The 16,224-nt window shown below is 41.0% G+C and overlaps 1 protein-coding gene across 6 annotated transcripts in view; it reads right to left on the bottom strand.

The window, feature by feature from the left end:
- MTA1 (metastasis associated 1) overlaps nucleotides 1-16,224 on the bottom strand; it is a 76,782-nt gene that overhangs the window by 35,103 nt on the left and 25,455 nt on the right. For all 6 annotated transcript variants that reach the window (XM_069022387.1, XM_069022388.1, XM_069022390.1 and 3 more), the window contains exons 4-10: nucleotides 16,018-16,144; nucleotides 15,785-15,848; nucleotides 10,409-10,526; nucleotides 8,697-8,799; nucleotides 6,589-6,688; nucleotides 4,947-5,135; nucleotides 3,774-3,848 (exon numbers count right to left, since the gene is read on the bottom strand). In XM_069022387.1, the coding sequence (XP_068878488.1) occupies nucleotides 3,774-3,848; nucleotides 4,947-5,135; nucleotides 6,589-6,688; nucleotides 8,697-8,799; nucleotides 10,409-10,526; nucleotides 15,785-15,848; nucleotides 16,018-16,144 (776 nt within the window). The remainder of the gene's footprint in view (nucleotides 1-3,773; nucleotides 3,849-4,946; nucleotides 5,136-6,588; nucleotides 6,689-8,696; nucleotides 8,800-10,408; nucleotides 10,527-15,784; nucleotides 15,849-16,017; nucleotides 16,145-16,224) is intronic.

Raw genomic sequence — 16,224 nt, 5'->3', positions numbered from 1 at the left:
TGAAAGAGTTTTATAATAGGTGATGTATCAGAGCAAATGATTGTGGTCATTTTCTAAAGAGCAAACATTTATAAAGAGGAAATAACAGAAGAAATCCAGGAACACTGTGGATATTTCAACATCCACAACACAAGAGTTGGGTTGATGGACAGCATAAGGATGCCTCAAAACATCCTCAAATATTGAGCCTTTATTAGTTCATGATAGGGAAGACAAATTACACCTTCTGGATTCAGAGGAGAACTTTCACACTGTTTATCCTTTTTCAAACCTCTGAACATACAACAGAGGTCAGAGAGGTGGGACAGAAGAGAGAATTAGTCTATGATGCATTTGGGAGAAATGCTCCCAGCTGCCTGTGCTCCAGCAACACACCTCAGAATTGATGGGTTGTACCTATGGTTCTAGCAATTTTGGCTAGAAAGTGACTGAGTTCCATATTACCATAGATTTAACAGGAGGTGTCTGGGGATAAAACATCCCACAAATGTGGAAAAACCTTTCACTGATGTTATTTCTACACTTCAGCTCACAGGACTTTATGAAGGCTGGTACATTAAGACATCATTCACAGCTCTGGGCTAGGTACAAATCAAGCTTGCTTCCCTTAAAAAATATGTTTTCTATCTGCATGAAGACTGACCCAGAGATCCCTACCTCATGGAGTCAAATCTAAGGGCACTTCCACTTTCCCCAGTGTGTTCTCACCATGCAGACCTTAAAACCAACTTTCTCTGTCTATTCCTCCTACACTTTTCTAATGGCACTTCCACATAAGAAATAGAACAGTAGAAATTGATAGTATTTGATCTTCCCCTTGAAGTTACCTGCTCCTCAGACACAAATAAAAATGGAAAAGTAAATTAAAGCCATTAACTCTCAGAAAGAAAGTGACTAATTCAAACAGTCATCTGCCCCTGCCATGCCTCAAGTTTGTCTCAAACTCTAGAAAGTTTAATGTTTTAAAGTTTTTAGGACTTCCCCTAATGATAAGCACAACAGTAGAAGCATTTAGTCTTTAAAAAAAAGTCACCCTGGAATTCACAACTATGTAAGAATTCAACCTCTACATTGAATGAAAATGTAGGCATAGCCACACACCACATCAACCCTCAGAGCTCTCAAATCACTGGAAGAAACCAAAAAACAGCAGTTAATCAGTCAAAGCCATTTCAAACCTTCCTTAATCAGAAATACACACTCTCATGTACTGACACAGAAAAACTGTCCCAGGAAAAGAATGTGTTTGAAGGAGAACCAGGATACTGAATTTGGAATGTATCACCTTAATTTTCTTCAAGACCACTCTGAAGGGGTGTTACTGACAGGACAGCTCTTGGGATCACTGTGGATATTCAGGAGCCTGCACTAAACCACCAATTCTGTGTTGACATTGTAGTAGAATTAGTCCTTCTAGCAGCTCTGTTCTTGGAGGGTCAATCCTTCTCAAGATGACTGAACTCCTACTTATGCTGGTAATATTCAAAAGCACGGTATAGCTAAAGCCAAATAAAAATTATTGAATATGAGATCCAAGTGCATGCTCCAAAAGAAGTCAATTTGCACACATCTCCATCTTGGTGTCCTACTCATATGACAATGCAGCAGGAAGTGCTACACTGAGCCTTTTGATCTTAGGTACACCAAGCATGAGTACAAATTACTGTTCAGTTCTCCGAACAGGCTTTCTGTTGAAGGCAACTCAAAATGTCCCTTCCTCAATGGCAAGAAACAGGTAGATTCTAATTCAGGATTATGGCAGTGTTTTCTTATGCCAAGAACACGTCAAGGGAAATATAGGAGGATGTAAATAGCTCCCAACTAACTGCTGCTTCTTCATCCAATTAGTTGGTGGCAAAAATCTTCATTCCTGTGTTTTCTAACTCACAGAAATATAGACAATTTAAATGCACTTTTAATGTTTATTCAGACAAAGATTTTACAAGAATAAGCAAGTTATTAATACTTGTATTAAACCCTCTAACATACAGACTTGGAATACAATTTAATCATCTTCTAGGAAAGAGCGAAGTGGAAGTGCAACAACTTGAGATACACTGTGCACATCCTTACTTGCGATACTTTCAATATCTTATGCACAAAAATGCTGTCAGCCTCAGAACCATTCTGTGGTATTAGATCAAGGGAAGAGTCTACATAGAACAAACACTATGAAGAAACAGATGGAAAAAGTGGCAAAGGATGTACTCTGCCAAAGACTTTGCACTTACCAAGTAAAATATAAATGTAATACACCATTATTTGAACTACAACTTCCTATGCTTTCTTTTTGTGGTTACATATAGATAGTTCTCTCAAGCTTTTTATAAATGTTTCATGGTATTATTTGCTTGTACAAGCTAGGAATCTGAGATGAGGTCTTCAGCTCAGTTCAGACCTAATTGATGTGATTATCTCTGCACTGCAACTTCTACCTGTTCAGCTTATACTGTCTCCTAAGTGCAGAGTCTCTAACTGGAAATTTTCCCCAAATCCCATTCCCTGGTAAACTCCTGGGCAGCACATGTAAGGTGCAGCATAACCATGAGAGAAAACCCAGTGCACAAGAACAGAACAAACCGTAAGGTTTGTTGTGTTTTTTAATTGCTGCAAGAACAAATAATCGAAGTCTTCACATAACTATCTCCTCTGCAATTTTGCTTATGTAAAAACAAACTTTAGGAAAATGGAGAAAGCAATGGGGAAGGAAAAGCCATGAGCATTATTCTTCCCCACCACGTCAGCTTCCGTCACCATCATACATTCCTACCACCCATTTCCTTACTGGAAGGAAAAGTTTCAGTCAAAGAATGAACTTGGGGAAATAGTGGAATAGGGATGCCACTAATATTTTTATTGAAAGTAAAATATAACTGATGCAAAAAAGAGTTTCATTTGTCATGAGGACGCAAAGAAAATGGTAAAAATCACATTTCAGCACATGCCAAACACTGGTCAGTGCCTCAGGCGTCTAGTCTTTTCCCCAGGCTGAATTTCCAAGGAACCAAGTTAAGGCAGGACATTTTCACAATTCCACTTTTTCTAATACTTCAAATAGATGCTTCAGCTTAGGACAGATAATTATAATGAAAAATCCATTCTATATTTCTTCCTTCTTTTACTTAGTTTTCCTGTTAAATACTGTAAGTAGTTTTCAGCAACTGATACTCTGCAAGACTTTGTGTGCTGCTTGCATTGTGTTTGCTTTATTTCAGGGACCAACCAGCCTTTGTATTTAAACAGAGATAAAAATGATTGTAAACACTACTCAAAGTTGATTCTCAAGTATAACGAGTCTGGGAATTTGAGCCAGTGACACTTCCCAGATAAACACTTCACTCACAGAGCTTACATGGGGCAGCCTCGTGCATCTGCCATCCAAGTCATGGGCAGGTAGTGGTGGGGAATCAGCGTGGGGGCCCCTTGTACAGCAACTGCCCCCCCAGAAAGTCACTGAAGTTAATGCTGACCTTGAACTCCATAGTCAGAAAGTAACTGCACTGCCTTCCTTCCTCTGCTGAATTCCAAACCAGACATTAGAAAGCTCCAAGCAAACAGGGTAGCAGCAAACATGAAAAGAATGCACTCTTGCCAATGCTGTTTGTATCTACAGAAGGGCTGATGAGTTTAGTGACAAGAGATTGTTCTGATCATAACAGAATCCTATTGGAAAGGCTGAACCCCAAGAGGGAGAATAGACAAACAAAGCTTGGTTTCACAGGCAAGAAAAACAACTTCTGTTGGAATGAAAGAGGTAATTCTGACTCTCTTACCTGCTGAACGTATCTGTCTGTAGTTTTCCACATGTAGTAATATTCTATAATGCTTGTTAAGGACTTCCATGGGAGCTGGGGACACAAAGGAAAATCAGCATTTATTGAAGGAAGCTGGCACACAGTCTCACTGAAATTCACAGGATTCTTCTGACTGACAGTTTGTAGCAGAGTTTTGCAACTACTAACCCTCCTCAAAAAAAAAGTCTGAATCTACAAAGGGGATTAGATGCACAGGGGATCCATATTAAATTAAATGGCCTTTCAAAAAACCCTGAGCTTTCAGTGTAAAAGTGGAACAGGCTACAGGTAAATCTTCATGCTGCACTGGCTCCATAGCAAACCATTCAAGAGAGGCACAATGTGGAAGGGAGCCCACAGGCTCAGACTCTCTGCTTAAACAGGAGAGACTCAAGCAAGAGTCACAACTACAGTATCACAGTTCTGATATGCTTGGCTTCAATGGAGCTGGCCCATTAAAAAAAGAAAAAACCAAAACAAACTGCTAACAGAACTGTGCCCTGCCAGCTCTGTTCTCCACGTGAGAAACAGGAGGATTTCAGCAGGACCACAGAGTGTTGCTGTTTCCAAGTCCCTCTATAAGATTAGAGCACAGGACAAACAACACTGAAACTACTTGTTTTGTTCCAGAGGACTTGAACAGCAACGCAGTGAAACTTGGCTCTCCTTACAGCGCTCCATTCAATCTGCAGGCTGAGCACCGAGGGTGGAGCTTTGGCCAAACTACAGGACACTTCCCTTGGATGCCCAGAATTCCTTTTGAAAAGGCCCTTTCTGAAACCACACTGTAAAGGTTACTATATTTTCATGTTTCAGAAGGCCCAATACTTATTCTCCTTCAAACACAAATTAATCTAGAGCAGATCAGCTGTCACAACACTTTCGTACATCCTCCCTTGGCTGTAGTGGAACAGATGATGGTAAATTAACGTTTCTAAAGGAAAAGCAATCATCTGTGATTTGAAATTCTGACTGTACACCAGGCTGTCACCAGTATGAGGTCTGCCTTTCCCCACTTTACAGCAAGACGCATGCTCCAGTTCAAAGCTCCCTTGTTCGACACGATGAAAAACACAGTTTAGACAAGCTGCAAGCCAGCTCTGTCACCAATCAGAGCCAGTTGCCATGGGGGTCCCTGTTTTATATACTCACAAAATCTTGCTGAATGTCAGTGAAATCTTTTCCGTATTTTTCTAGTGCTTCCTCGAAGAGGTTTGCCTCTGAAGCAGACCACTCCTCCATCTCATCTCTGCACAGGACCGGCCCACCTTGTGGCACAAGCGCGGAGATTGCCTTGGAAATGTCATAGACATTTTTGTGCAAAGTGTCCATAGCATGGAACTACAGAGTGGGAAAGGAGAAAGAGAAATGTAAGGACAAGTAGCTGGGGGGGAAAATGTTTAACAGTGAAGCAGCAATAACAAATTCTGCACTGAGATTTGAAGGTGCAGTATTCTATACCTAACACAGTCAGTAAAAACTTGTTCCAACCTCACACTGACTGTAGCTGTCAGTGTACAAACCTAGCACTCACTAATAGTGAGGTTTGTGGAACACAAGCCCTTGTGTATCAGTAATTCCTATCAGCTCCTCACCAGCACCACCACTGCAGCACTACTGGTAAAAAAATGCACAGGACAGACACGCTCTCCCCAGGACTGAGTTACCATCCACAGATGGGGCAAGGAGATAGAGGTACAAGGGCGTTTCCTCACAGACATAGCCATGCACTGCGTCAAATAATCCACAAAATTTTCATATATGAAAAACAAGAGCAGCAAGACATGTATACATCCCCCCTCAAAGGGCAGAAACCTCAAAAAAAGATTCAAGTTAAGTCACACATCACAGCTGAGTAGGAAAAAGAATGACTCTCAGGGGCAATTACTCCTCAGAAAGCTGAGCCATAGCTGTCTGCAACTTGTGATTTACAAGGGCTGAGAACACACTGCAAGGAAGAAATTGCTATTAGTAAATGAAAGCTTGGCTTTATTTCCCCATTTCTGCAGTTTTAATCAGGATGCTATTTGTCTTTCATCATACCAGTTTTGTGCACGAGAATAATTAACCTACACTGTTCTAGACTAGAATTTGTTCTACAGATAATGTAAATATTTGTTTACATTATTCCAGTTACGAGGTGAGGCTTTGATAACAGTTCTCTGGAGACTTCATAAATTTTATTCAAATTTTCATTAAACTTTCTGTAGCATAAAAGTTCAAGTTTTTTCCCTTTCCTCGATCTACTCAGCAACATTTATGATTATAAAAACTTAACAATACCCCTACTCCTCAGGTACTCTAAACTGGAGCTCATCAAAGAGAACAACATCAACTGACATTTCTTATCTGACCACAAGCTTTTCCCCCAGACATCCTTGGTCAATCTCACCAAAGGATGCCAGTGAGTCTGCTGTTGGGGAAGTGATGAGGAATGGCTTTCTGGCACTGTAACATTACAGACAGGCAGACAATAATTTGCATTCTTCTCAAGAGAGCTACTGAGCCCATGCAAGGGATGGGCTGTCAAGCACGTCATCAGAATATTTTAATAAAACTAAGCAAAAAAAAAAAAAAATCTCATAGTATTATCCACGATGGATTGTAAGAGGCACAAGGCCAGAAAAAGTTCCTTCATCTGTAACTAAAGGATTCCTTTCCAAAGACAGGGTCTGCTTCACAGCAAGCCACAATTACAATCCATCTGCCCCCTCTCTCTTTGCCAACTGTTAATGCTGAGGTGAATATTTTGCATCTCTCACAAACTTAAGGTCCTCTAAAAAAAAAGTCTTACCAGTGTGATGTCCCTGGAGGCTGCTGCAGCACTCATGTGCAAACTTGGCTGTCTGACAGAACTACTGCAATCCAGGGCTCGGGCAAACGTACCAACAGACCTGAAAGAAATTAAACACAGCATTAACTTTGCATGCAAACCCAGCATAAACACCCAGCCAACACTTTCTGAGATTAGCAGACTCCATTTCCCAGTTACAAGATTACATGATTTGGCGTTCATTCTGAGCCAGAGACCGTTCTCTCCAAATGTGGTTTGTTATTACGAATACTTTACTTAGTTCATATGACTGAAGAGGCTTAGGAATGGGAGAGGAAACAGAGAAAGACTCAAGGGTCACCAACGAGGAGCTCTGAGCTAGTCTCTTATCCCTTATCTCCCAAGAGACTTGAGCTGCAACAGGAACAGAGCACAAGCAAGCTTTATGAATGACGATAGTCTGTTCCACAGTGGCAAGAGCAGTGCTGCACTGTCCAGAGGTACAGACACAGATGCCAACACAAGACACAAAAAATGCACCAATGCAAGCATTTTTCTAAAAGTTTCAGAAAAATCAAAACCAGTATTATTTTAGAACTTAACATTGTATAATATATATCATAAAGCCTGCATAACAGCAATTTTCAAATACTTCACAACTCATCATTTCTGCATCTGAGACCACAATCCCCATGCTCTTCATCTTATTTCTAAAGAAATTAGTTGGAGAAACCTGTAACAAACATTGGTTCTCGAAATTCCTACTCCCCTGCCTGCTTGCTGCACCACATGGGTGAAATACTTGTGCTCCTGCAGAGTGAACTGGAACTGAACTCCTCTGAGCAACTACAGCAACAAAAACAGGTGGGTTGGGTTTTGCCCTCTCCACTTGGATCACTTCCCCAAACTAGTTGAGAGCACTGAAGAACACACTAGTGCCAAGCAGTGCAGGAGTAGGAAAGGTAAATGTTTAAGCAGTAGTTGCCATCAAACATCTAATTTTGGCCAAAATCCAAACCTGCCTCCCCCGTCCAAGTGTCTGTGGCGATTCACACTTCGCCCTCTTCCCAGCCGCCCAGACACTATCCCCATCCCTGCCTCACAACTCCCCCGTGCCCAGCTTTAGCTGAACTGATACTTCTGTGTGTGTGTGTGTGAACTAATTATAAACTGTAATGCTTTGCTGATTCTGAACAGAAGCAATTCTTATACTCATCTTTGCAGTGATTCTCGTTATAGCCGCACCTTGCAGCGGCTGGATCGGCAAACCCAGTGGGCAGCACTGAACTGCCAGAAAGAACCACTAAAACCAGCTCTGCCACCAGAAGCCTACACAAGGTGGAAACTCCCATCACAAAGCAACTCTGTAGTCACTACAAACCAACCCACATGAAAAACCAAGGCGGGGGAAAGGGAAAAGAAAAAAAAGGCAGACAGAATCAGAGTTCATCTATAAAGGTACCGCCTAAAACACACAGAATTTGGAGAGTTACCTGTTTATTTTTCCCCAAAATTATTCAGTCACCAATTGCTATGAGAGCCTAAAATTCAATACAAGCTTCTGTTTACATAAATGCATACCAATGAATTAGTTCGAGAACCTTTTAAAAAGAGAAATTTGATCACCAAAGATTGTTTTGGGCTTAAATAAAAACATCATCAGTACAGATTTGCAGGGGTTTATTTTATTGTGCTTACCTTTTGGAATCTAGGTATTAGAAAGCATCCTCATTCCATCATCACAAGCATTTACCAGAATTTTTTGCAAACCATTAAATATCACTGGTTTTGAAAAAGGCAGTAAACGAACAGAGCAAAGAACTGCCAAGAATTTAATTCAGTAAGTCTTCTGCATGCTGACCAAAGTATTTGAAAAACCCCACCAATTACAGGATCACTTTTACATGCAACTTGCTTTTCTTTTATGAAACTAAGTTGTAAATCTGAGAAGCTGTTCCTAAAGTCATGCTATTCCCAGGAAGGCATGTAAAATATCCCTCATTTCAAAATGGAGCAAGTGAATCAAGCAACCAAAACCAGCATTCATGCTAATAAAACAAAAAGAATGTAAAGCGCTTGAAAGAGTTACTAACATTTACTTCTTCAAAGGAGAGGTAAAATACTCTTACCGTGCTACCACCAGGAACTGGTCTATCTGCTTGTCTACTAGTGGGTTAAAGGCTTCCCAAACTTTTGTTTCAAGTTTTGACTGATCTCTTCCATCATCCTCACCTGGTTGAAAAACAAATCAGAAATATTTAGTATGGTTCTTTTAAAATAAAAGTACTTTCTAGATACTTTTTTTATCTCACAATAATGTCACTGTTAGCCCATCTCAGTTACTCTGCCTGACATGCCACTGTGAAAATTTCACTCACTTATTTGTATGTGACAATTTTAACTTGACAGACACAGCGACACAGCTCATCCGAAATGGGCAATCAGATTTTCACAAACTGTGTGTCAAAGGATATGTCATGGGAAACAGAGTACATCTTTCTCCGAACTAGACAGTTTCTTTTCAGTTTCTTTCCCCACCCCGTCTGTCTTCCTCCTTTATCTTGTGGCAGTCCCACGAAAACCGACACACTCCGAGCTGCTCTGAGCAGGCAAAGAGTAGCTGGTTCAACCCATGTCAGCTGCTTTCTAGGGGGAAATCATGGCATCAGATATTCTCTATTTTCCTGAGTCTAGACAAATCAGAATACAGGTAAAATACTGGTAAAATACAGGAGCTACTGAGACTGTCTTCTTCTTTCTGCTTCCTTTAAAACATCTGGCAATTATCTGTCTCTGAAGCCCCATGTTGGCCCACTGAGGGAACAGGATGCCTTTCAGATTAGTTCATCCTCACTTAGGAGACTTGCCCAGCTGTTGAATAAATACCAGTTTCATAGACAAATTAAACGAGAGTCCTGACCCATTTTTCTGCCTGTTTTAACATGAGACTAACAGTATCAGCAGAGCTTCTAAGCAAAGAGAGAAGCAACTCATTGCTTCCACACCTTGGCCCATCCAGATTGGATACCGTCTTTCCAACACAGGTCACAACCCTCTCTCTCTTAGGAGAATTTACGGATAGACCTTTCCCTCTGCATTACACAGTGCTCAGGAAAGAACAATTAGATGCCAACACTCCCCATGCCTCCCAGTTTTTCCACCCACTTTTGGATCTGTAAGGTAGTGCAGAGACAAATCTAAAGTTACTAACTATCTGATAAATATTACTGGTTCCTGCTACTTCTCCCTCGTCCTCAGGCCAGTGTCCTCATGGTCCCACTGCTCCATGACACTGTGGGGAGAGGCTGAAGTCTCAACAGACACTCCAGCCAGCAAATTCTTCCTCCTGCCTATTCTGCAGGTGAGAAGTCTAGGCTGGCAGCCAACACTGGGATGGGGAGAGGGCTCCAGGGAAAAGGCACCCGGGAATAATGGGCAAATTGATGAGGGCAGACTGCATTTAATTGGCAGTAATTTGGGAGGGGCTCTTATAGGGAAGTGAGGCTTGATTAAAAACACAAAAGGCTTCACAGACGTGATGGAAATTTGTGTTTCCCATGGAAATTCTGAAATCTCATGATAAAAAGAGTGCAAGCTCCGAGAGAGCCCATTAATTCAATTTATTTCAACAACTTTTATGATTTGGATGAATGCCCATTTAAAGACCCGTTTGCAAGAGAACTAATTGCCTTCAGTGGGCAACAGCCTCAACAAATCCAGCCATCATTGTACACATGGCCTGGCAGTGGAAACCACCTCCCACACCTAGGCAGGCCTCACACAGAGAAGCGGCCACATTCAACATGAACTTTTGACAATTTAAATAAATTACAGAAATTACCCTCTTTTAGTAAGTCTGTTATATCTGCCTGGTATCTGTTTCCAACTCGAATCTCTCCTTTATCAGCGAGCAGGGTCTTTTGTTGAGGATCATACACTAGTGAATAAAAGAAGAAATCCTAAAAATAAAACAAGAGCAAAAAGGTAAACAGTGTTATTAGCTTTTACTTTCAGCATTGCAACCATGCTACCAAGTTTCTACAGTTTAAGTGAGGTTTTATTACCCACATATAGATTTTAAAATTGGGTGAACAAAAAATTAATGAACCATCAGTTTTAAAACCCCATTTAAGTGCTGCCACTTTCTTCCACATTCCAAGTGTTAGCTCTCAACAGCAACCTCTCTCAACATATAGCCTCTCAAACTGAAGTAAACAAAGCTCCTCTCACACAGTCAAGGCTCAGAAGGGCCAGGAGACAATTTTTAGTCACATCAGCTGTTTCAGAACACAAAATTGCCATATCCCATACAATTGCCATAGTCCAAATCAGCAGGATTAGATGCCAGCGGCCTATCCACACAGAAATACCAATACAAATTGAAGCATAACTTCAGAGTGTTACAGCCAGATCAGTGCAACCCCACAGAGACGTGAAGCCCCAGATAAGACCTGTGGCCTCTGCTGAGCTTGCTCCAGTCTGTCAATGTCTCTCATGCTGGAAGGCCCAAAGCTGGACACAAACCCACACAAGTGGTCTCACAAGTGATGAAGTGAGGGGATGAATCCCTTCCCTCCATCTGCTGACCACACTCCTGGTAAACAGACCAGGATGTACTCAGCCTTCCTTGTCACAGGGATGCACTGCTGACCAACTTCTTGCCTGCCACCATCTAAGCTTAAACCACCATGTTTCTTTCTGCTTGTTATTAGGAGAGGGGCAGCAGATTTTGCAGCAGCAGTAATTAGCTGCAGGTGGCAATCCATTAATTTGTTGCTTTTGTTCAAGTAGGTGAGGAAAAGGCTAAAATAGCTGCTTGGCTTCCGCTACCTGGGTGTGTAAAATTAAAGCAAGAAGGCATTCCAGAATGAGAATGTTCTGCCAGGGCAGAGAAAGAAAACAGCCAAAATTTTAACTACTTAAAACTGCACAGTTTAAGTAATTAAACTTTTCTGCATGGGTAAGTACTTAGCTATAGCTGTTGAGTGACACACTAGAGGCCAGGTATGTTCCATCAAAGTATAGCGTGCAGTACTGGGCAGGATTAGAGCTCTGGTAGAACATGGAATAACAGACCTTTTGTAACCTCTGTCCACAGCAACATGGTCACCAGGAAAGAGCATTGTGTCTGAACAGAAACAGGATGTGCAGTGTGCCATTTTCCACATCTCAGGTTTCTGGCACATTTTCCCTTTCCCCTTATTTCTGCAGCACTAGCAGGCACCCTGTTTAAATACATCTCATTTCATGCTCACCTCATTTTTCCCTTTCCCTATATTTGTATGTGTCAACAGCATGCAACAAAAATTAGGACAAAACCAGCATGAGTTTTTCAAGCCCTGTTCAGCTTTATGAAGAGGTGGCAAAGGAAAAGAGAGTCTCCCAATCTGTCATAAAAAGCCCCAGAAAAAGAAGAATTGCTGTGAGTTTCCACAGTAACATGGCAAAAATTCTGGAAGAGAACTGAACTTCAGCTGGAAGGGTTGTCTGTAGTTGGGTTTGGGGTCAGACGATTTGACTGCATCCTAAGCAAACGATACTTCTGAAAAAATTCCTACTCCCACAGGCACCAGGGTCAAGTTACATCAACCTACGGGCAGAAGGCAGCTTCAGAGTAGATGAACACTCATTTATATTACATGTATGTAAAGAAATCTGGGTCTCCTGCTCCCTGACACACTCAAAGCTCAAGATATTGCAATATTTTGAGAATGTATCATTGTGGAAATAAAATGTAGGAAAAGCTTTTGTCTCACAGGCTTCCACGTTATAAATACAGTATTTAATTTGTTCCAGCTCCAGAAAACCTGACTGCAAGACAAAGTATATGCAGAGCAACATTAATGCTTTTCAGGCACGTTGCCCAGCAAAAATGCAACGCTGTAGTGTAACAACACAGTGGGGCCCAAAGAAGAACAATTCCACAGGCAATTTCTTTAGTCCTTCTTGGCCAGGGAAAGTCATACATGGTGGAGAGGGTTTCTCATCTGAGTGTTAGATGCCCTATTGCTTTTCTTTTATTGGTTATCACTATGAATTTTCTCTACAAAATCTCAGTCTCAGGTCATCCATTTATGTCTTGTCCAGTTTTGTCTCAAATCAATCAGATTGAACAAAAGAATGAAAAGCCTCTGGTCTCTTCTCCCCACCCAGAGCCTCCTCAAGAGAGGAAAGATGGAAGTCTGTGGGCCCAAGTGCAAATACGACAGAGACTGCAACTCCTAGAGGTAATTCAATACCACTACCATCTTCCCTCATAGATGAGATTCACTCTTGCAGACTGAGTAGGACTGCTGAGAACACTAATAAATGTCAGCTTAATGCCAACGCAAACTAAGAAACAAACCAGATCCTTGTGTGCTCTAAAGCATGTGTGAACTCCTGAGCACCACTATGTGATGAGAACAATTTTTCACAAGGGTCTCACAAGAGTGAGGCTCACAACAAAACAACGCTGCTCTTCAAAATCCTCCACGCTCATCTGTGCTGTCAAAACTGTGTATGCTGGGTTTGCAGCAGTCAAGAAAGAGAAGGGTTTTCTCTGTTCATTTCAGACCCCAGAAAACACCCAACGTGCTCAGAAAAAATTAACATGACCTGCCAAGAGTTAAAATCGAATCATGACTTTCTGCTTCTCCCAACTGTTAGACAGACACATATGCTCAGAGCTTCCCTATCCAAGCCCCTAAGCTACCCATAGCTATAGCCAAGAACCAAAGTCACCAAGAAAATGGAAAAAGAAAACAGGCTCAGAGTAAAAGTACACTACAGAAATAATGGTTACTTCATTGCAGCCTGCAATCTTACTTTCTTGTATTTGATATATTTTAACTAGAGAACATTTTATTTTTAGGGGGGTACCAAAAGGAACAGATATGCCAGACATCTGCTCAGCAGGCAAATTCACACAAGCCTCTGGATATATCCAGGCAGAGCAATAAAACAGAAGGTACATATAAAATAGTTTCCTGCAGAACAGGGAAATCTAGTGCTTTTGCCATAATTGGCTATGCCCTTCTCTTGATCTCCACGGGAATTAAGTGTCTATAGAAAATTCAGGTTTTCCAGTAGCTTTTTTTCTCTCTTTCCTCCTATTCCTCACTCCTGCTACAAAAACCCAATTTTACCAGGCACAGTAAAAAAGTCAGTGCTGGTCCCCTTCAGCCTGCTTTCCAAATGCAACAAGGCAATCTTCCTGAGGAAGATGACAGAGGGAGCGTGGAGGAGGAGAACAGAGATAACAAAAAATGTAATTTTGCTATGCTTACTATCTCCCTAAAAATTTCTGCCTGGATGTTTAACCTGCTTCAAGGCAGACAGCCTTGGGCTGAAAGCCTACTTTTACTGGTCATAACATTTAGAAAATCAAATACCAGATTCCCTAGAACTGCTTAGGCTTTATTGACAGAAGCCACATAAGAAAAAAAAGAAACAACCCTGAAACAATCTGAAAGCAAAGGATGGATTAAGAACAGGAGGCATGGGGAAAGAAGAAAGAGTTCAAAACAATACCATCCAGTGTTAGGAACCTATTGGGCAACAACATCTCCTTTTCTTAATCTCTTTACCCTCCACCCAGGCACATTTGTGTTCCTGAGCTTCTAATTTCTTTACCATCTGTCCAAGTTAGTTTGCACCACAGCAAAATGCCACGCTAAGTGACAGGACACATTCAGGGAACTCTCTCATTCTGTGAAATCTCTTAAGTGCCTGCTCAGTTTTAAAAATAACCCTCATCACTCATCTTGCATTTTGAAAGTTCAAAAGGATGGAAAAAAAATTCTCTGTTTGTGCCTACATCTGCAACTGAGCATTGCAGGTTCAGAGGAAAGCATGTCCCTTCAGTCTCAGCACACCTACCTGTAACACCAGTGATAATGAAAACATGTTGGGAGCAACTGAGAACAAACACTGCTTAAGAGCTGGGCACTAGAAAATCTGAAATAATTTCAGTTTGATTAACTTTTGCTTTCAAACTGGCATATCCTGGGCTGCTAACTGGTTACAAGCACTGCTGAATGCCACGTCCCTTGTTTGATGCTTTGCCATTTGGCAGCCTTCAGCAGACCCGACATTTTTTGGTTTCACATTCCAAAGAGAAACTCAACTATTTAATCCCTGTGCTTTGTTTAAAACTCTCTTAAACTAAAGTATCAGATTAAAACTAATCTTATGCTTAAATAAATACTGAAGAAAGCTACAAAAACATTTAAAAAGAAAGCCCAACTATGAGAGACACTACAGTATGCTTCTTGCAAAAAATGGCCTGTTTCCTCCTTTCTTAAGGGCCAGTAATGGCAATCACCCTACTGTTTTTAATTATAGATTTCCTCTCTTGTGTAACATTTTAATGTTTTCAAATGCAAATTGTTTGCTTGCAGATGTGTTCAAATAATATCCTGAAATTCTTTGCTAATCTCCACAGTAAATCTCTCACAGATTGTCAGATTCCAAGACTGTCTAACCCAGCCAGCAGCCAGAGGTCTAGCCACAATTAAAGGTATATAAATACAACTTTAAAAAAATACAATAGTAATTTTTTAAAATCACAAAATACCTAAAAAAGTAAAACTCAGTATTTATATTCTGAATGGTGATTAATCGTGCAAGACAATTCAGTTTCAAGTGTTTGGTTTGAGATACCTTTAAAGAGACAGACTGGGTAAATTTCTGTCAGATATCACCTGACAAGCAGATTTTCAAGGATTTAAGTGTCTGTGGTGGCATATGAAGGACTCCAGATAAGTACTTTGAACAGTAAACTCAAAGAACAGGGAACTAAGCGCCTCAAAAATCTGAGGCAAGATCAAGCTTAGAGCATATTAACATAAATCTGTATGATTTCAGAATAAAGCAAATATAGAGAACCACAGCTTGCTGGCTTGCTCCCTCCGCTGCAGTTACTGCATCTCCCAGGGCATCAGCCCCCAGGTTTGAACTCTCAGCCCTGCCACACTGATGAGCAAGTTGGGTTCTCTTTACAGAAGGAGAGGCAGCTTGGTGCCACACAGGGATGTAAACATAAGATCTGGCCCCTACGTCCACAGAGTCTTATGCACAATGAAAATTGTACAGAGGCTAAAGCTCCCCACTGTCGATGTCCAGTACATGTAGAAATGAAAAAACTACCCTCTTAGAAAACTTCCAAAAAGGGACCAAACCTAAATTGCGCCAGAATAAACTGTTCAAGCTTTACAATGCACAAAATGGTTCCTACCTCCCGTTCCAGATACGATTTAAGGGATTCTGTCTCATTTAACAGAGTAACGCTGCATTTGCCTCTAAAAAAAGAGAAACATGTCTTATGAAAAAAAACATCTTAAATGCTCATGTGATTCACAAGATGGTATTACTGAAGTTGTACACAGAACTTGATCTTACATTGAAGAGTACTTGAAAAATAACAATGCTATGTGATTTTTGAATAAAATGGAAGAGGACAGTCATTACCTAATGTGTGTGGCTGGCAGAGATTCCAGCTGTCGTGAGAGAAACAACTCACGATGTCGTAGCTGATGCTTCTGTTTCTCTGGTAAATCAACCATTTCTGGATTTTCCATCTCCTCTTCCATTTCCCCTAGTCATAAAGAGACAAAATTGATCATGGACAGGTAAAGTATTGACTTTGAGCAAGTCAGAATGACTTGCTCCAAAACC

Source organism: Aphelocoma coerulescens, chromosome 8, assembly GCF_041296385.1.
Source record: "Aphelocoma coerulescens isolate FSJ_1873_10779 chromosome 8, UR_Acoe_1.0, whole genome shotgun sequence".
In the NCBI taxonomy this organism is placed as follows: Eukaryota; Metazoa; Chordata; class Aves; order Passeriformes; family Corvidae; genus Aphelocoma; species Aphelocoma coerulescens.
Note: the sequence above shows the minus strand (reverse complement) of the source record. Positions and strands in the feature narration are given on the sequence as shown.